Below are 21,320 nucleotides of genomic sequence, written 5' to 3'. Positions count from 1 at the left end.
CCTTAGTCCTGAGCAGCCAGGGAGTACATCCAGCACTGAATTTGGTGCAGCCTGGGGCTGGGGCTGGGTGGGTGCTCAGTGTGGGGAGGGGGTGTCAGCCCTGCTCTGCAGCCTGGGGCAGGATGCCCACAGAGAGAGGGAGGGTGATGCTGCAGGAGGTGCCTGGCTGGGCACAGGGAGGCATCCCGAGGCTGTTGGGTCCCCTCCTGTTCTGCTTTTGCCGAGCAGCCTTGGAAACCGAGTGGTCCACTTAGCTCTAAGTCATTCTTTATTAAAAACAACATATGCTTATCCAGCACTTCCTTTTCTGTCTCACTGCTTTTGAATATGTTGTTGTGGTTACAGTAACCAGTCATGCACTTTTCTGAGCCATTAACTGGTAAAAGCATTTTCTTTTTTCCATCAAGAAGTGATAAGGGCTAAGTTACGACCTCCTTCAAAGTGCTTTCCTGTGAGGAAGGTTCTCCTGTGACTCAGTCAAAGCTGTGCTCTTCGAGGTCAGTCTCTTCAGCAGTTACTCTGGGAATCTGTCCTTGTTTACCCTGGTGACAGCCAGAAGTGGCTGCAGCTCTGCGCCCCGAGCCCTTGGGCACAGCTTGCAGCCTTCTGGGTGGGACCAGGAGAAGGCATGGCCAGGGCAGAGCTCGTCTGGGAAGCTGCTGTGCAGGTTAAAATTCTGCTTTTTCTTACCAGGATTTATTTTTTCAAAGAAAAAGTTAATCTGGAGATCTTCTCTACAATTGGGTTACAATAGTTGCTGCAAATCTCCCACTTGACTATAAAATCTGCTCTGCTCTTAATTGGGAAATGTGCTCTAAGTGCATTAGGGGCAACCTCTCCAAGGTGCTGAGATCTGGAAGGCATCAGGAGAAATCATTGAATGGAGCAGATGTTTTCTGTCTGCCAGTCAGCCCAAGGACAGTGGTCAGGCCCTTGGCTGGAGTTGTGAGGTACTGAGCAGTGCATTTCCCAGCCCTGGATTGAGGGGGTCACTGCCATCACTGCTGGCAATGTTGGCTCTGCAGAGGAGTCAGCAGAGGGACGTGGGGACTCACCAGGTTCTCTGTGGCTGCAATTGCATGTTAAGTCAAAAGGCAGTGAAATAAAGAGGGAACTTTCAGGCAGATTCTTGGTAACAATACCTGTTCCTGAGTCCTTACAGCTTTGAGGGTCAATAAAAATGCTGATACTTTGCCTTCCCAGTCATAAAAATAAAAATTATCTTTTCCCTACAAAAGGCCAGGCAGTAAAGCAGATGGAATCAAGAAGTATTACAGCTCAGTGTTAGCCAGAAGGAACAGCTGAGACTAATCAGCTTTCATTTAAAAGTATAGCGTTCCCACTAAGCTCTTGTTGCTGCTGGCTTTATATTCTGATTCTGCTGGCTTTATATTCTGATTCCTATTAATCGCTGCTATTATGAATTTGAATGGATGACAGCTCTAAGAAGGTCTCTGGGGAGCCAGGTTCAGGGATGCTCTGCATGAGATGCTCTATGAAGACATCTGCAAAACAGAGCTGTTCATCCATGAGGATAAACAACGACTTCAGGAAAATAGGTTTCAGGAGAGAAATCTGGGAGATAGATGGGTGTATCCAGAAGAAAAGCTATGAGTTTAGTTTTCTAAAATTTCTGAGTAAAGTCTATGAAAATACTACTATTAGGACTAAAAAAAACCCATTTCAAAATGGCAATTTCAGTCTTTTGTTGTATAATAGCCTAAATGTAGCATTTTAAGAGTATCAGGAGATCATTTCTAATATTTTGTGTTGTGTAAAGATCCAGGATTTTGGTTTGCTTCATACTGATTTGAAACAAGAACAGGTTTTGTAGTCCTGGTGTTTCCCATGGGACTAGATTTGTTTTTATTGGCTGTAGCTTACCAGGATGCAGGGAGAGGTGAGTGAGTTTTGGGGAGAAGCCTGAGGAGGCTCAGGGCAGGCTGTGCCCAGCTGGGATGGCACAGCAGGGACAGCCCTGCGACAGGGCAGCACTGGGGCACAGCAGGATGGGAGAGGCTGCCCAGAGCCCTGGGACTGTTTGCAGGATGGGAGAGGCTGCCCAGAGCCCTGGGACTGTTTGCAGGATGGGAGAGGCTGCCCAGAGCCCTGGGCCTGTGAGCAGGATGGGAGAGGCTGCCCAGAGCCCTGGGCCTGTGAGCAGGATGGGAGAGGCTGCCCAGAGCCCTGGGATTGTTTGCAGGATGGGAGAGGCTGCCCAGAGCCCTGGGCCTGTGAGCAGGATGGGAGAGGCTGCCCAGAGCCCCGGGACACAGCAGGATGGGAGAGGCTGCCCAGAGCCCTGGGCCTGTGAGCAGGACAGTCTGGAGATGTGTGTCTGATAGTGCCTCAGTAACCGTCCCTGCTCAGCCCTGCTGAGTGCAGTTCTGGGCAATAATAATGCTGGGCTTTGTCCACAGCAGGCAGCAGAGATAAGGATGGGTCATTACATAACATGCACATGATGGAGAGATGATAACGGGCTTGAAAAAGGCAATTCAGGACTTGGTGGCCACTGCAGGCCTGTATGAAAGATGGGGAAGATACTGGAACAAGACGTTGTCCTGCACACCAGAGGACTGCACGTTATAAATTTAATTAAGATAATCTACCTTATTTTAAAAGGAATTGATTAAATTCCTGAGATAGACAGAAATATGTATTATGTGCAGGTGCTGTATTGATCCCCTGCTCAGCCCATTAGTGGTGACAGTGAGGAGTAGGAGCTCCTAAGGCTGTACAGAAAGTTGTACTGGATATTTCACTTTCAGAGCCCATGGAAAGGTCTTGCCTGAAAATTCAGAGAGGATCCTTTTTTTTGAGTAGTCCTATTCCCCTCAAAAGGGCATTCTTGAAATCCATTGTAAATTCTTGCTTTTGGTCAGCAGCCATAGAATATTTCTGGCTTTCCCTGGTCTTACTCAAATCTGGAATAGAGAAATACTTATCTGAGTTTGTAGGGAAGTTTGTGAATGTGATTACTGGAAAATCTGGAAAAAGTGATTACTGGAAAATTGAAAGCAATTCACTGAATCACTGGAAAGTGATTACTGGAAAATCTAGAGAGATCTCATCTCTTCTAGGAAGAAGCCAGTAAAAAAAAAAGAAAAATAAAAGAAAAAAAGTAAAAGAAAAGTAAAAGAAATCAAACGACAAATAAAGGTTAAGTTTTGAAAGAGGAGAACTTAAAAGAGCAGTATCATTTGTCCCCAATCTTTCCTATGTTGAAGAAGAGATGAAAAAGAAAAGTTTTCCTTTTATTTTCCAAATATAATAATACAATAAAAATAGGTCATGCCACTTAGTCTGAAAGAGGCCATGGTTTCAAAAAAATCAGTGCTTCTAATTTGTGTATTTCTTGTGGGTTTTATCACTCAACACCCACATTACCTAATTATATACACCTCAAATCAAAACTGAAGAATAGCTTGCTTATTAAAATCTGTCAGTGCTGTTAGGAAACATGTCAGTGCCACACATTTTGTTTCTGGCTTGCCTCATCAGCCCTGCCAGCCCAGCCCTGCTTGCCCCTTGCCATGCTGGGGTGGGTGGCATGGGGATGGGGTGGTGATGGGGATGGGATGGGATGGGATGGGATGGGATGGGATGGGATGGGATGGGATGGGATGGGATGGGATGGGATGGGATGGGATGGGATGGGGATGGGATGGGATGGGATGGGATGGGGATGGGGATGGGATGGGATGGGATGGGATAGGGATGGGCATGGGCATGTGATGGGGATGGGATGGGGATGGGATGGGGATGGGGACGGGGACGGGGACGGGGATGGGATGGGATGGGATGGGCATGGGATGGGGATAGGGATGGGGATGGGATGGGGATGGGATGGGATGGGATGGGAGCAGCCCTGGCCCTGCAGAGCTGGGCAGGGGGCACTGAGCTCCCAGCCTTGCCCTCTGCTCACCTGCTCTTCGTGCAGGCATTAATTACCTCTTAGCTCACCTCTCCAAGGCCTTTTCTTGCTGCTATCTCTCTTTTCTTGCTGCTATCTCTCATCTTTCCCCATTGTTCTTTGCATACTGTTTCATACTTGTCACGGAGGAATATTGGGATGGAGAACTTTTATCTGTTCCAATATTGGATTTTGCTCCACGGTGTTATTGCTGTGTCTGCAGCAGCCTCATTTCCTCCTCCCTGGACGGGAGGAAATATTGCTGACTTATTACCCAGGTAAATTTTCTCTGCTGTCACTCTGCCATTTGACACAAGGTGATTAATTTAATAACAGGGGTTATTTTTCAGAGGCTCTCCTGGAAAGGCTGATGGACAGAGGTGCCTCCCACATGTAGTGTGCAGCGTGGCTTTATTATAACTGCATTTCCCTCCTTGGCCCTTGTGCTGAACCTTGGGTACAATTCCTCAGGTTGAGATACATTGCCCAAGAAAAACAAATAGCAACAAAGAAGCAGAGAGGCTATTCCTTAAAGCTGAGCAAATACAGACCAAAAAATGCTAATATTAATTTGATTTAAAATATAAATTAGCTTTAGCTCTTTTTTTATCCCCTTTGGCATTTATTTTCCAGAACTCTGCATCCCATCAGATTATACTAGTGTAAATGTTCTCAGAAAGCTCATTTTTTGCTAGTATACTGAATTATTTGTATGACCCCCAGGGATCAGTTCCTTGTAATTACACAAATAAAGTACTTGACTTAGTTGTAGCTACAGACTGTAACTGGTGCAGTGGGCAACTGGTGATGCACACTAGCCATGTTTTACTGGAGCAGTGATCCCCAGCAGCTCCTCCCTCTGATTGCCCCTCCAGCACACCATGGGCTCCTTTGGCAGGGCCTGGAGGAGCTTTCAGGGCAGTGCCTGGTGCTCCTTGAACCCATGGTGGCACCTTGCTGCTGGGGTACCCTATCCCTTCTGATGAACAGAGAAAGGCAAAATACAGCTTGGGCAGAGTAGCAGGAGGGGTAAAGAGAGTGAAGTGCTGGGGCTGTTTCAGGGCATTTCACAGGTTTAAGAACCAATGGATTGAGAGCCTCAAGACTCATGCTGCCCTCAGTGTGGTGGGAGCTTGGTGGAGGCAGCACAGGCAGGAAAAGCCTGTACTAAAAACAGCAGTGGTGCAAGAAGTGTTCTGGGTTTTAATCCATGCTGGCCAATAAATTCCTCCTTAGCCTTGGGCAGAACATGGAAGAACTAGGTTTTCATTTCCTTCTTTGTGAAAGTGCTCGTGTGGGAACAACATCTGAGCGCTGGGAGGTGCTGCTGGCAGCCAGGTCTGTTGGTGAGAGCCAGGGTGGTGAGGAGGCAGGAGAGCACATTCCTGGAGCACTGCAGCCCTGCCAGGAGCTCACTGAGGGCATGTGGAGATGCACTTCAGCTCCAAGGATTTACTCTTTAAATACAGATCTGAGCGTTCCATCCCTGCTGCCTGCCTCTGCCCTGCTCTGCTCCCCTGATTTCCTGCTGCCTCTGATGAATGTTTTTTCATCTTTATCATATTTATTTTTGATCTGGAGTTTCTTAGAGCAAATAGATCATTTTTGCATGCCTGGGATATGCCCAGCATATCCAGAAAACTAAAAATAAATGAACAACAATATTGTAAGGGTCTCTGGCAAAGAAAGGCTGATTTATTTATGTGCTGTGGTAGAAGGTAGCCCAGTAATGGACTAAGACTTAAAAAGGGATAATAAAACCAACTTAATTTAAATACTTCTTTTTTTTATATAGCAGTGAGAATGAAAATGGGGGATTTAAAGGGTTTAAACCTGTTGTGCTTTGCATCTCTGTCCGTGTGCCTGTGTTGTACGAGTAGGTTATTAGTAAATCACTGACCTGTATGCATATTTTAGAGGTATCATATTAAAACCCCAATGATGAACTAGTCTATACATCATTCAATTCTTAGGTTATAAGTCTTTTTTTTCATAAATCACATTATTTATTTAAAAATATATAAATCATTTTAATGTCTGCATAAGTAATTCAGCTCTCAGCATTCTTGCATCACACTGGCTGCAGCTGCTGGGAGCAGGGAAGGTGAATCTCTTAAAAACTATTTTCTCTGTGTGCACTTCAATATGGTAATGTGATTACACTCAGATATTATTTAGTCGTCCTCGTTCTCACCGTGGAGTGCAAACATTCATTACTTCCAACAGGTGTAATCTCTGTTGTCTGCCAGAGCAGGGCACTGCAGTTGGTGGTGGCTGTTCCAGTGTGCCAGAGCAGGGCACTGCAGTTGCTGTTGGCTGTTCCAGTGTGCCAGAGCAGGGCACTGCAGTTGCTGATGGCTGTTCCAGTGTGCCAGAGCAGGGCACTGCAGTTGCTGTTGGCTGTTCCAGTGTGCCAGAGCAGGGCACTGCAGTTGGTGGTGGCTGTTCCAGTGTGCCAGAGCAGGGCCCTGCAGTTGCTGATGGCTGTTCCAGTGTGCCAGAGCAGGGCACTGCAGTTGCTGTTGGCTGTTCCAGTGGGCCAGAGCAGGGCACTGCAGTTGGTGGTGGCTGTTCCAGTGTGCCAGAGCAGGGCACTGCAGTTGGTGGTGGCTGTTCCAGTGTGCCAGAGCAGGGCACTGCAGTTGGTGGTGGCTGTTCCAGTGTGCCAGAGCAGGGCACTGCAGTTGCTGTTGGCTGTTCCAGTGTGCCAGAGCAGGGCACTGCAGTTGGTGGTGGCTGTTCCAGTGTGCCAGAGCCGGGCACTGCAGTTGGTGGTGGCTGTTCCAGTGTGCTCCGCTCCCAGGCTGTCCCTGAGCTGGCTCTGGCCCGGGAATTTGGCAGCTGCAGGGTCTGACCCCACATGGGGCTGGCTGGAGGGAGAGGTCAGAGCAGGTGCTGCCCACAGGTCACATCCACACCATCACTTGGCTCTTCTGTCTTTTGTCAGCACTGCTCAGGTTCCAGTGGCAGCAGTGACCTCCAGTGCTCTGCTTTGTTTGACACAGTTGTGTGGAAAACCTGCAGCAGCCCAGCACCCATCAATGGGGTGGCTGCACTTCCCATTACAGATACTGTTCTAATTTACTCTGTACTTTGTCCAAATACAAGATTTTAAATATATCCAATTTTGTTTCCCAGGCTGAAATTTGTGGGGAAAGTTCCAGCTCTTTTCACTGCTGTTATTTCCAATAATTAGACTCAGAAAACACTTTCTGTTGTCCATTAAGTCAGAGACTTAGTATGGGACTTCGTTAAGTCTCCATAATATCTGAGACAAGAAGATTTCATTTGCTCTGAGTTCAGTTTGTGCTTTTGCCCTTGCTGTGGGGGAAAAAAAGTAGAGTTTGACTTTGGCATGAGCTTCTGTAAATCTCTCTTAGCAGATATCCAATAAAAACATATTAGGCTTTGGCAGATAAGTTTTTCCCCAGATGAGTTTGCTTTGAGCAATAGAGCTGGGCAGAATGCTTTATCTTTTTCCCTGGGACACTTGTGGAAAAGACAGAATGGCAGCAGTGGGGCAGGAGGCAGAGAGCTGTGGGGAGTGGGAGCAGGGGCTGGACAGAGGCTGCTGGGGCAGAACGGTCCCACCCCACAGGTGTGCTTCTCCCTTCCCATGGCCGCTTTCCTCAGCTGAGATGGGATGGTTTGGTCTGGAAAGCAGCTGACTGAATGCTTTTTTCCTGCTTTCTGTTACCTTGCAGGGGTGAGGAGCAGCAGCCAGGTTCCATAGGCTGCCCTGGCTGCAAGCACAGCAGCAGGCATGGGGGCTCAGGGGCTCCCCAAGGTCCCTGTGGGTCACCCTGGCTGCTGAGTCCAGCCTGGGGTTCCTGCTGTGGCTGCTGGTGGCACAGCAGAGCAGGGGCAGGTCCTGCCAGAATTGCCCTGAGCTGCAGGAGCCCAGGAGGGGAGGGTGGCCCGACCCTGGCAGTCCTGTGCTTCACCTCTGCTCCCACTGGGGAGATTCTGCTCGTCTAGTTATGCTCTCAGAGGATGCAAATTTGTCACTGGCAGCTGTAGGAGCTTGATGGTGGAAGAACAAAGTAGGAATTTATAATGTGCATATAATTGTAAAGAGAAGGATTTTTTTAGTGGGAGATCAGCAGCAGTGCAGAGTAATAATCATCTTAAAGGGTGACTCTCTAGAATTAGTTGTTATTTTGTTTGAGTCCTTTGAAATGGTTTCCATACTATATAATTATCTTAAATTTTAAGTGCTTCCTGCAGTGATAATGTGTGCATTTTTGCATTCTTATGTAAATGCTTTAGCAGTTCCCAGTGTCGAATTGGAAATGCCATTCAAAAACAGGTAATGGCTTTGCAAAATCTAGGGGAGGAAATGAATCCTTTTCTTCCTCATCATTTTCCAGTTTGCATTCTGGGCTTTCCTGGCTGTGTTTGCAGCTCTGCCAGCAGCTGCTTTTCCATAACAACATCCAGTGGTGGGAGACACTGAAGTGAAGAGCTGCATCTCACCAGCAGGAGCTTAAAAAGAAAGAGACCAGCAGACAAACTGCTACAACCTGCAGAAAGAAAGTAATTAATTTGTAGACCCAATTAATCCTAGGCAAAGCCACCTAGGACTAATTCTAGGAACATTGCACTGTAATGAAAGTGCAGAGTCCCTGCTCAGATGATGATTTTGGGTGGTGCTGCTGTAACACAGCAGCTGCTCCCTCTGGGCACAGGCTGGGCAGGGAGCAGGGAAGGGATCCCTGGCCAGTGGGATGGGAGATGAGGCAGGGGGAAATGGAGAGATGATCACCTTTGGTGATGGACAGGCTCACCTTGTGCTTCAGCTGCAGGCTGGCTGCACGGGCTGTGGCTGCACGTGGAGAGCCACAGCTCAGAGCCACAGCTCATCCCAGGCCCCTCAGATACCCCAGCAGAAATACAGCAGTGCTTTTCAAAGCAACCCTGGCACCAGGCTTTCAGATTCCTCCTTGTGGTACATCTGGTAATCTCCTGCCAGCTCTTTGTTTCAACTGTGCTTAGAACTTTCTGAGGCAGAGACACAAGCTCTAGTTCTCAAATCAAAGTGCTCACATCGTTCACCTTTCTGTGTGGTTCAGGGACAGAGATTTCACTCAAACCCTCCTAAATCCTTTCAGGGAGCTCCCTGCCTGTTCAACAGGTAGCACTGTCAGGGAGATGGAGATGGGGATGGACATGGACACGGTGGAAAGGGTTCTTTGACTCAAATTCTCAGGAAGTCTGGCAGACTTGCTGGAGTAGCTATCTAAGCCAGGTAGTGGTCATACCTATGTTTGAATTTAGTGTTTTTCTCGTTTTTTTCACTGTGAGAGAACTCAGAACAGCTCTCCTGTGGAAAGGTTATAATACAGAGATCTGCAGTGTTTGATTCATGGAGCAAGTGTCCCACAGCATTCCCAGAAATCTGTGATTGCAGTCCAGGCTATCTCAGGTCAGGGTTTTAAATTGTACCTCCCAGAGACATTTGGGTGCTTTCCAGGTTTAAATTAGGTTTGCAAGTGTTTTAGCAGGGACCTGTTTCTCCTCTGCTGCTTAGACAACAGCAGCATGGTGTCTCCCAAAAGTCTGGCTCCAGAGTAATCTTTTGCACAGCCCAGGGGCAGCAGGGAGCCATAAAGCAGCCAAGTGACAGGCCTTTGCAAAGTCCCTATCACTGTGGGAGAGAGAAACCAGAGCTTTGGAGCTTATCTGTGTGCTCAGGCTGTCTCCTGGAAGGTCAGGGCTATTTCTTGGCTCCAGTGGCTCGCTGGAGGCCTGCTAAGAGGACATACAAGTGCTGGAAAACTTGCCCAAAACATAAATTGCTCACAAGGTGTGTATATGTCATTTACGGAGAGATTTAGCTGTTTTCTGCCTGTGTCCCTTTGTAGGTGGGGTCTCCACCTGCTGAAGCAAATGTGTTCTACCAGTCAGCATGAGCTCTCAAGTGAAGGGCCACTTTGTACCTCATCTCCCATGTATAATACTTTATTACCCTGTTACTAAAGGTTTTGCCATCTGAAATCTCTCAGATCTCCCAATGAGCTGCCATCTCTGGTACAAACATCCCTCCGAGATCCTTAACAGCATATGGTCAATGGCACCATGCAGGGAGCTGTGAGGGTGCACAGACTCCAAGAGCATCATGCTCTGTATCAAGAAGCAGAGTTTGGCTGCCAGTAATGCCCTGGCACTGCCAGCCTGCTGAGGTTTGAAATCATCCACCCATGGCATGCATGAATGAGCAGATTTCAGTAAATCAAGCTCATTTGGAAAGGTCTCATTACCATTTGGTCAGACAGAGGTGCTGCTTTGGTCAGAATGCAGCTAATCAGTTCCTTGAATCTCTGACATTCACATTATTATTAAGCTCAGTTTTTATATTTACACTTTGTATTAAGCAAGCTGAATGAATAGTGACAAATATCAAATATGCTAGGTTTCTTAAAGCAAGAGGTCTGTGTGTCTTTGCAGGCTACCTGAACATTAGGAGCTGACCAAAATGCAGTGAAGGGGTGGGTAACATTTGCCTTGGTTAAAATACATTTTGGATCAGGTTCTGAAGAAGACACTGCTTTTGTTGAGCGTAATGTCCTGCTTAAGTTTCCCAGCACTGACTTTATCCATATTAACAATTATGCTTGCAATGTAATGCTTCAGAAAAAAAGCCTAATATTAATAGGCTAATATTAATTAATAGGCCTGTTATTTGGTGTTATTTTTTAGCATATAATCCCAGTGCAAAACGTCTGCTGCATGTATTACTTTACAAAGCTTTCCAGGGGGTTCCCAAAATAGGTCTGGCAGTGTTGCTGTAGGGGAGGCTCCTCTGAGCAGCAGCTGCAGCACAGGCAGTGCCCAGGGCAGCGTGGGCACAGCACAGGGGCACTGCTGGGGCTGCCAGCAGAGGGACACAGCTGTGCTGGGCACCCGAGGGATGGCTGAGCCGGAGAGCAGAGACGGGCAGGGCTGGCTCTTGCTGTGGAGCACCCTCAGCTGACAGCCAGGCAGGAGCTGTGTGATGTAGTGTGGCATTATCCCTTCCCTGCAGCTCCTGCTGGTATTTATCTTCCTCTTGCAGCCTCTCACAGTCACTGAGCAGAGGCAATTGCTGGTGTGCAGAAAAAGAGCTCGTTCAGCAGCAGCTGAGCTCTTCCTCTGCTGCAGACCCCATCCTTCTTCTCCAGTGTCAGCAGAAGCTGCTGCAGGCTGGGGAGGGCTGGGCTGAGCACGGGCTGAGCTCTGCCCCAGGAGCGCAGGATGGCTCACAGCAGAGAGCAGCAGAGGGGATCCCTCTGCCATGGACTGGCCCAGGCTGGCACAGACAGCATCCCCAGCCAGCCCTGCTCCCACAGGAGGGTACTGCACTGTCCCCTCTTGCTCTGACTCCTGCTCATTCTGCTGCTCTTCCCCAGAAGGGAAGAAGCTCTGTGTGATTTCTTGATTTTCCAGAGAATTTAGGAGCATCCACTGCAGCAGGGATCATGTCCCTGCTTGTAATTAAACAGAGAGATTTAGAGCTTGCTGCAAACACTGATTAGATCATTGTTTTCAGCCCTTTAAGATAAATGTGCATGAAGTCATGGATGTCAGTCAGAGATCTCTTCCATCTCCCAGGAGCAGCAGTAAATCCCCCTGTGCCCTGAGCAGCCCTGCTGCTCCTCAGAGCCTGGCTGGGCATGGGGAGCCCCAGGCTGGGCTGCACGAGTGCCAGGGGGGGTTGAGCACATTCTGCTCAACAGCTGTGTTGGGAAGATTTGACAATACCAGGATTTGATGTCAATTATAACTGCTAGAAATCTGATTGCAGTGTCTGGCAGGTTACCTATGTAATAATGGATTTGTTATGAAATAGTTGCTTAGCATCTTTAGGGCTCTCTGCTCTAGTTCTGGGGAAGAAAGCTGTTCAAGCTGCTTTTGCTTCTTTCTCCCTTCCTTTAATATTTAAGCTTGGCTACACTGACTAATCAGAGGGTCAGAAATACCGTAACACTGGACTATATTTATCAGAGACACAATTGAAAAGATAGAGAACTTTTCTACAGATGCACAATAGTGAGGTTGAGCAACAAAGTCCATTTTACTTTGTCATGAGACAAATGACTGAAGATACCTCTGTTACACAACTCAATGGTGCAGCTTCTTCTTAAATGTTGTGTTTCAGTTCTGGAGATGATAGAGGAAAAGAAAGAATTCAGTGAAGGGTAATGAAAATTATTAAAGGCACTGAGTAACTTTCATATGAGAAGAGATTTGAAAAGATTAGGCCTGCTTAGTTAAGACAAGAGATGAATAAGCAGAGGCACGATGGAGAGATGTGGGGTAATGAATGGCACAGAAGAGGCACACCGAGTACTTTTATTTGCTGTTTTCCAAAACTAAACGCTGAGAGTAGAAAGCTGTAAAAAAATAAAAGAGAAGTGTGCTTATGATAAAAAAAACAGCAGACACATTTTAAATATGTTTTCCACGGTGCTGGATTCACCTGTGGAAGCCGCTGTGGCAGGGAACAGAGATAATGAGCTTAGGAAAATTATGAAAAGCATTGGCTGCTCTGGGGAGAACTGAGAGCCTGCTGAGAGGAAAAGGGAGTTCTCTGGTAGTTTTCAGTGGGAGCAGGATTCAGCAGCTGGCACAGCCCCAAGGCTGCTGGAGTGATGCTCCAGTGGGCTCAGGTGTGTGTTCCACACTGATACCTGCACACAGAGGCCCCTGCTGCAGCTGCCTGGGTGCCTCAGTGACCTGAGTGCTCCTCGAAAAGCTGCAGAAATTGAAATAGGGTGGGTGCAAGCATTGGAATGGATTAAAATAACACTTGATCGTTCAGGTAATGGCAGAGGTTTCCCTCTATAATGCTTCCAGCATCATCAAGGTAAGCATGATGCAGAACAGAAGAATGTGGGGTAAAGTGGGTCTTCTGTCCAAGAGAAGAATTTGGGGTAAAGTGGATCTTTTCTCCAAGAGAAGAATTTGGGGTAAAGCGGGTCTTCTGTCCTTCTTCATACCAAGTAAATTGTATGTCAAAGCTTGGTGGGATGGATTAGGACAGGGACCTGTGTTTGACTTCTCTGAGGTGGATTCCTGGGCATCTCGCAGAAGTTTTAATCCCCATTACAGGTTTTTTTCCAGCAGGATTAATTTCCCCTGCAGCAATCAGAAGAGTGCCTTCCTTCTGTATGTGTCATGCCTTAGTTCTCCTGCCCCAGTTAAGGAATGCTTTGGTTAATCAGCACAGCTGTAAAGTGAAGCATCACCAAAGGACAGGGGAGCAATAATATGATTCTGCATAGTTCCTGTCTCAGTTAAATTCAGCCTTGTTTACAGTCTCTGTGTTTCCCTTGGCTCACCAGCAGCACATCCTGACGGGCAGAGCGCGCTGGGTGACGCACCCAGCTTTAAATAGTTGGTTATTGATGGGCCTCAAGGCCACTGAAGAACCTGGCAAAGAGGGAGGCTTTTGCTCAACTGAGTCACTGATAAGGGTAGAAAAAGAGCAATGAACAGAATTCACACCTCTGAATCTCTGTATTTGTAATTAATATGTTTTCTGCTTCAGCTCATTGTGGGCATTTTCCCCTGAATTTGTGCATTTGGTTTGCTGTGTGAAGGAATGATGTCAAGGGAATCATTAGAGGCTCTTTTCAGTGCTTTTCTCATGGATTCAGAGAATAGCTAGTGACAACCTGAAATCTTTCTCTGGAGATCCTGGTTATCCAGCTGCTTCCTTGGGCTCCATTGTACTCTTCACAGGAGCTTTGCACTAAATAATTTTTCAGAGCACTGATGGTTTGTGTTTCACTTGATAAATTCCTGCTCATTGCACTACCAATAAGGAAAATCCATTCTGTGGAGTTGTTTGGGATCACTCTCCAGAAGGCTTTGCCTCTCTATCACTCCAGTCATTAAGTTGTTTTCTTGAGTAAATTCAGTGTCTCTTCGCTGCATAATTTTTGATCTAATTTTCTGCCTTCTGTGGTTGTATGGCCATACCTGGGCCTAGGTACGCCTGTGGCATACCTTGAAGTGAACTCCAGGGGAATCGTTCCCCAAACCAGCTGGTAGTTTGTCTGTAGCAGTTAGTTCAGCCTGCCAGCCCTCCTGAGGGCTTTGGGCTACCTGCAGGGTCTGTGAACACTCACCTGCAGGGTCTGTGAACACTCACCTGCAGGGTCTGTGCAAACTCACCTGCAGGGTCTGTGAACACTCACCTGAGAGTCTGTGAGAATTCACCTGCAAGGGGCATGGCCAGAGGGATGCTCTGAGCTGAGCTGAGCCAACGCCTGTCCCAAAAGCCCCCAGAGCCCTCTGGAAAAGGTGTCTGTGCTGTGCTGGGGACAGTCACAGTCCCCAAGAGCCCCCAGGAGCTGTGCATGCAGAGCAGGAGCTGCTCCCACTGCATCACCAGGACTCCTCAGAACAGGAAAACTCCAGCAGCAAGGACAGCACCGTGGGGCTGGGACCTGTCTGTGCCAGTGTGCTGCTGATTCAAACTGCATTGCTGGAAGGTAATTGTCATTTTCCATTGCTGCAGCAAATGGCTTCTGGGGGTCAGGAAATCCCAGCTTCTCACACTGCTCACACTGGGGACCTAAAAGCTGTTCCTCTTGATAACAGGAAAGCTGAAAGGTTCCCATCTGTGCTGCTGATAGCACTGCACATTACGGGGTGATGGTCCAGAGGATACACCCTGGAACTTCACATGCCAAGATGGGGAAAATCAATCTCTGTTAATAAAAAAAGGCAGGCTCACTGGTGCAGAAAATCACTACTCTGGAGCCCTAACGAGGCTCCTTCAAAAATTCATGATTATAAAATGGAATCCTGGGCTACATTATAGTTCTGAAAGAAATTGGGATATGGAGGGAAAAAAATCCAATTTTCATTAAGTGGAGAAAATAAAGGATAAATCCTGTACACAGACATAGTCATTGATCACAAGGAATATAATTACATGCTCAATATATAAGAACATTTTCCAAGTTTCCCAAGTACACAATACTTTTCTTGAATACTTTTCAAAGTTCAATTTTCTTTTCTTGCTGTTTACTCATGCCTCTAGCACTAAATCCATCTGAACAAAATCTGTGATTGTTCTAATAAACTGCTGTAGGGTTTGTTCTATCTGGGATTGAACAACCCCAGAACAGTATTTGAACAATCTGGAATTGTTTTAATATCCTGCTGCAGGATATTCGACCTGTGGTGGGAGAAACATTGAACAAACCCAGTCCTGCCCTCACGACTGGAAGAATTTGGTGGTGGCCCTGCTGGTGGTATCCAGAGTGCAAATTCAGGATGCAATAAAGGGCAGAGAGCAAACACCTTCTCCTGCCCCTGTTCTGAGCAAGAGCCATCCCAGCAAGGGGCTCCGAACCCCTTCCTCACACCCAGGTGCCCCTTGTGGGTCCTGGGAGGCTGAATTCCTGCTCCAGACCCATTGGGAGCACAGAATCATTAGCCTGCAGTCCTGCAGGGTGGGTGGCTGTGATGTGATGGCTGATAATTTGGAGGGGTTTTGGCCTCAGATATGTCTTCTGCACAAACAGAGCAGGAAGAATTCCAGATTGGCTTTTATGATATTTTAGCTTTCAGGCTTGCCATTCTGTAATGTAGCCTGAATTATTTTAGATGTAATCTAGTCAGCTGTCTGGAAATACAGCTACTCTTAAGTGTATAAAAAAGGCCACAAGGCCTTTTTTCCATATTATCATACACCAAGTTATTACTTTTAATTATTTTTCACATGTTCAATGCAGGTACAGATTTGTTCATGAAGGAACCTTTCAGTAGTTCAGCTGATCAGCTCAAAACCAAGAAGCAGCCCCTGACAGTTCATTTTCCTGCTTGCTTGAGCATGGCTGAGTCACGACTACAGAGAATCCAGCACTGTCTTTTCCCTTTTATTTATTCATTCATTCATTCAGAATTAAGGGTGGATGTGTGAGGGGCTTGAGTGACTGCAGTTTATTGTTAATGTTATTGTCATTTAGGTGCCATCATCTGTGACTTTTGAGGTAAGCAGAGATGGAAATACTGTTTCACAGAAAGAATTCTTTTCATCTGTTTTGTGTAATAACCTATCCATACCACTGGACTTTCCAGAACTCATTGGCATTGTTTTCATTGCAAGGATGGACTGAAAGGACAGCTGAGAGACAGGGAAAACCTGGCCTTGGAATTGAACACTTGTGTTTATAAATGCTCCATGGGCTTGGCTGTGTGAGCTGGGAAGTGTTGGTGTTAACTGGGGCTCAGCCCTCTCCTGACTTGAGCAAGCTCTTGCTCAGTGGATTGGTACAGAATTTACAGCAGAGATGGCATGATGGCCAGTGTGCAGCTGCTGCTCTGCTCTGTACCCTGAATTGTGTGCTGATGGAGGGCTGGCATTGCCAGGCTCAGAGAAATCCACGTGCACTGGGATGCCCCGTGCTGCCCTTCCTCACTCACTCGGAGCCTGCCTGCAGGGCTGAGCAGCTGCTCGGGGGCTGCCAGGGCCAGGCAGAGCCTCTGGGGCTGGGCAGGGGATGCCAGGGCCCCTTGCTGAGCTGCAGGTGCCAGCCTGCAGAAAGGGCACCCAGAAAAGGGGCTCTGCCAGCCCAGGGCAAGAGGGGCTCTGCTCTGGGGCCCAAACACCTGGCAGGGAATGTGTCTGGTAACTGGGTGCGTTATGGAGAGGTGTGTTTCTGTTTGTCAAGAGGATCCAGCTCACTCTGAGGTGAACCTGAGAGCTCCAGAGGAAATGTTGGGGTTCTGTTTGCAGTCTGACCCTCTGCTGCTGTGTACAATCAGGCCTTTTGTACCCAAAACAGCTCCAAATTACTGTACATAAACCATCATCTGCCAGTGGGAGCACTGCAGTTTTCCATTTTGCTGCTAATTGGATGATACCCTTGCAATAGTCTTTGTTACCATGGCTGGTGCTGGGCAGAGAACAGTGAGGGAAGGCTTTTATGCAGAGATCTTACAAAAATGCAATGACTGTCCCTATTTGACAGCAATTGAAACCAATTGTCAATTAACTAAATAACAACCAATTAGCTTAAAGGAAAAAAAGAAGAAAATTGCTTGCTTCACATTCTTTGTTGAAGCAAATGCCATTCAGAGAATGGGAGCTTTTTTCTTTCTCTTGTAAAGACAAAATGGCAAAAGATGTGCAGAAAATGCAGAGTGGTGGGTTTCTTTTTTTTTTAATACCATCCTTTTCTCACATGAGAATATTTTAGAAACTAGATAAGAATATCTTAAGCTCCTGAGACATTTAATTTCCTGTGGTATTTTAAAGTCAAAATTACAATCATTATACAAGCGCCATTTTTCTCCTTCCTTTCACGCCTCTGTGGGGTACTGTCAGCACCAGGGCAGCTCCCCTGCAGCTGGCTGCCTTCACAAGGGGAGGCCAGCAAACATCTGGCTGCCCTGTGGTGCACACTGAGGCACGGCTGAGATGGTAACAGAGACCAAACCCTTTCCCTTTCATATTTCAGAGTGCACAGGTGAGATGGGGCCAGGACTTGTGGCGTCCAAAGGCCGAAGGAGCCAGGGCTGTTGGGCTTAGGGAGAGAAACCATTTAGTGCTGCATGTTGGGCTTAGGGAGAGAAACCATTTAGTGCTGCATGTTGGCTCTGCCCTGCCCCTGTGCCTCACTCAGCTGAGGGCAGCATTGATGCCCAAAGCTCTCCCTGGGCTCTCCTGCCTGCAGGGCTGCACCACAGCTGCTCCCAGGGCACACAGCTCCTGTCTGCCTGACATCCATTAGCTGCACCAATCAATAAATGCTCTGACTTTTTACCCATCCTTCACACAGATCTTATTACAGTCTACTTAGAGCTGCTCACAGCATCATTTCACAGGTTTCAAATTGTGTTACTCCTTTGTTAATACTTGTAGGACCCATGTTTCATAACTGGATGGTTGAGGATGAGAGGTATGACTTCTAACCATTCAGAAAGCAGTGGATGTTGGATGTTTTTTCATTAACTGATGTGAGATTTGCACATATTGATCTGTTGCTTTCTTACAGGAACATTTTACACCTGAATGCAAGTTCAAAGAATCAGTATTTGAAAACTACTATGTGACATATTCCTCAATGATCTACAGACAGCAACAGTCTGGCCGGGGTTGGTATTTGGGTCTTAACAAAGAAGGAGAAATAATGAAAGGAAACCACGTGAAGAAAAATAAACCTGCAGCACACTTTCTTCCAAAACCCTTAAAAGGTAATTGCTTGGGTTTGCTCCATTTATCTGAAGTGATACTGTGCTGTGTTTAATTCCTGTGCATGCATATTTGACGTGTCCAGCTGCTTATATAACAGGAGTGTAATGTTCTGTAACACTCTGTGGTGTTTGTCTCAGCAGAGTTCCAACAGGTTAAATCACAACTATTGACAGTGCTTCTTCTCTGTTTGTAAGGACATGCTGATTTTTGTCAGCTTAGCTCTGTGCTGCAGGGCTGTGTAAGTGCATGGGAGAGGGAGGAGTGGTTTTCCCCTTCTGTGAAATGTCCATCCAGGAGGGTCTCAGGTTCTCAGGGAGTGTTTGAAATGGAGGGGGTCTCCCTGCCCTGGGTGTTTCTCTCCTTGCATTGTTGCATTGCAGGTTGCTGAGCAATGCCAGCGTGCCAGAGCTGGGCTTTGCCCAGCCCAGCTGTGCTGATGTTCTGCTCTCTCTTGCCTTGCAGTGGCCATGTACAAAGAGCCTTCCCTCCACGATCTCACAGAGTTCTCCAGGTCTGGAAGTGGGACCCCAACAAAGAGCAGAAGCGTTTCAGGAGTGCTAAACGGGGGTAAATCCATGAGCCAGAACGAGTCCACGTAGCCAGGTTGAGGCCAGCCAAGTGCTCTCTAAAGAACCTTACCTCTGGATGCAGTTGAATTCTCACTCGCAGTCTTTCATCCAAGCCCTCAGGTGCCCAGGACAAGGCACCAGCTCGCATAGTCACCCGTTTATCAGCCATTAGATCTTCTGGTTGGCAGAGGATAACCCCCAGGCATGTAGAATGTGCTTGTGCACACCACAAGGCAGTTGGACAGCAGCACACACAGCTGTGGGAAAGCCTCCGAGAAGAAATGTCCAGCTCTTTCTCTCTCTCACTTTTTCTTTCTCTCTTTTTCTCTCTGTCTCCTATGCTTTGTGGAAAACGAAACGAAAACTTTTCACAGCATTCACTGCTGATAAGAATTTGCTTTCCAACTCAGAAAAAGACCACTTTTGCTCTTCAAAGGAAATTTTAATGCTTGTATGTTTTATAGGGGCAAACAAAAAACAAATACGTAAACTCTGTTGTTTCCTTGGCTTACCGTTTTATATCTAAGGCTTGATAAAAAAAATATATCCTTTAATTTGGAATAGTGCAACTTTTTGATTTCTGAACTCCAATGGGTCTTTAAAGCTATGTCTTTAAAAAAAATAATTCAAAATTCAGGGTTGGAACTGAGAGTTGGTGTCTCAGGCTCAAGCAAACAGTGTTCTTGTGGTTTTAAACACAATGAAATATAAATTTTTATAGATTTGTAGTTTCTGGTAAAGTTCTTGTGCTAACCCCAGTCTGTAGGAATTGAGTTGTTTTGTCATCCCAAGTGGAGGTTAACAGAAAGGGATAAAATTATCCTCCAGTGTAGATTTCTCTTAATTCCATTTTGTGTGTCATGTTAAACTATCGTTGTGGCTTCTTTTCTAAAGACAGAAACTGTGGAATTAAGGTGACTTAATTTTTTTATAAGAAACGTCTTATTTGTAAAAGTCCTTTCACTGTAACGGGCACGTGAGTATTGTGTAGGAGGAAGCGTTAGGACAGGTTACCCCCAAACAACATATACTTATACTGCTATTGGAAACAATCCTTTAAAAATTGTAGTTAGGTTTCCATTTAGGTCATCATGTCTGTTGCATGGGAGAAAGTTGGAATATTGGCATAGAGTTGCATGATGTGTCAGATTTTGTGCATTAATCATCGTTGGATTCTGTGCTCCAAAACTGAATTAGTTCTGTGCAGGCAGCTTCCTGCCTGGTACAAAAAAGTTGTTTATTATTTGTTGTATACACAACCATGCACTGAATAAACTATTTATATTAAGATGTACTTTTTAAAAAAGCTTGTTTGATTGTATGCTGTACATCCATGGTTAATTTGAAGGGAAAAGGGTTGGCAATTAAATTATAAAGTTACAAAATGTTCAAAATTAATTGTAATTAATGTTCAAAATCTTTCTGTGTGAAGGTCCTTCCCTGTAACGCCATACATACAGAAATTCAGACTTTCTTTGGTTTTGGGCACTGTCAGAGCTGGTCCTGCATGTGCCCAGCTGAGATACTCAAACACAGCCACACTTGGTGTCCCCAGGCCTTGGGAATGAGCCCTGAGCTGAGCTGAGCTGTGCTGAGCTGTGCTGAGCTGTGCTGAGCTGAGCTGTGCTGAGCTGTGCTGAGCTGAGCTGAGCTGTGCTGAGCTGAGCTGTGCTGAGCTGAGCTGTGCTGAGCTGTGCTGAGCTGTGCTGAGCTGTGCTGAGCTGTGCTGAGCTGAGCTGTGCTGAGCTGAGCTGTGCTGAGCTGAGCTGTGCTGAGCTGTGCTGAGCTGTGCTGAGCTGAGCTGTGCTGAGCTGTGCTGAGCTGTGCTGAGCTGAGCTGAGCTGTGCTGAGCTGTGCTGAGCTGTGCTGAGCTGTGCTGAGCTGAGCTGAGCTGTGCTGAGCTGTGCTGAGCTGAGCTGTGCTGAGCTGAGCTGTGCTGAGCTGAGCTGAGCTGAGCTGTGCTGAGCTGTGCTGAGCTGTGCTGAGCTGAGCTGTGCTGAGCTGTGCTGAGCTGTGCTGAGCTGAGCTGAGCTGAGCTGTGCTGAGCTGAGCTGTGCTGAGCTGTGCTGAGCTGAGCTGTGCTGAGCTGTGCTGAGCTGTGCTGAGCTGTGCTGAGCTGTGCTGAGCTGTGCTGAGCTGAGCTGTGCTGAGCTGTGCTGAGCTGTGCTGAGCTGAGCTGAGCTGAGCTGTGCTGAGCTGTGCTGAGCTGAGCTGTGCTGAGCTGAGCTGTGCTGAGCTGTGCTGAGCTGAGCTGTGCTGAGCTGAGCTGTGCTGAGCTGAGCTGAGCTGAGCTGTGCTGAGCTGTGCTGAGCTGAGCTGTGCTGAGCTGAGCTGTGCTGAGCTGTGCTGTGCTGAGCTGAGCTGTGCTGAGCTGAGCTGAGCTGTGCTGAGCTGTGCTGAGCTGTGCTGTGCTGAGCTGAGCTGTGCTGAGCTGCTGGCCCCAGAGCTGCCCTGAGCCACCCCTGCTCCCTGTGTGCCCCTCTGGCAGCTCCAGCTCTGCTGGGGCATGCTCAGCACACCTGGAGAATGCTCAGCACACCTGGGGATGCTCAGCACACCTGGGGCATGCTCAGCACACCTGGAGAATGCTCAGCACACCTGGGGATGCTCAGCACACCTGGGGCATGCTCAGCACACCTGG

At 47.3% G+C, this 21,320-nt stretch overlaps 1 protein-coding gene across 7 annotated transcripts in view; it reads left to right on the top strand.

Moving 5' to 3' along the window:
* FGF13 (fibroblast growth factor 13) overlaps positions 1-20,073 on the top strand; it is a 186,410-nt gene extending 166,337 nt beyond the window's left edge. For all 7 annotated transcript variants that reach the window (XM_059483033.1, XM_059483032.1, XM_059483038.1 and 4 more), the window contains 2 exons: positions 17,911-18,109; positions 18,573-20,073. In XM_059483033.1, the coding sequence (XP_059339016.1) occupies positions 17,911-18,109; positions 18,573-18,709 (336 nt within the window). In that variant the 3' untranslated portion in view covers positions 18,710-20,073. The remainder of the gene's footprint in view (positions 1-17,910; positions 18,110-18,572) is intronic.
* The last annotated feature ends 1,247 nt before the right edge of the window (positions 20,074-21,320 follow it).

Source organism: Ammospiza nelsoni, chromosome 15 (assembly GCF_027579445.1).
Source record: "Ammospiza nelsoni isolate bAmmNel1 chromosome 15, bAmmNel1.pri, whole genome shotgun sequence".
Classification (NCBI taxonomy): Eukaryota; Metazoa; Chordata; class Aves; order Passeriformes; family Passerellidae; genus Ammospiza; species Ammospiza nelsoni.
The sequence above is the reverse complement of the archived record's forward strand: the minus strand, read 5'-3'. Positions and strand labels throughout refer to the sequence as shown.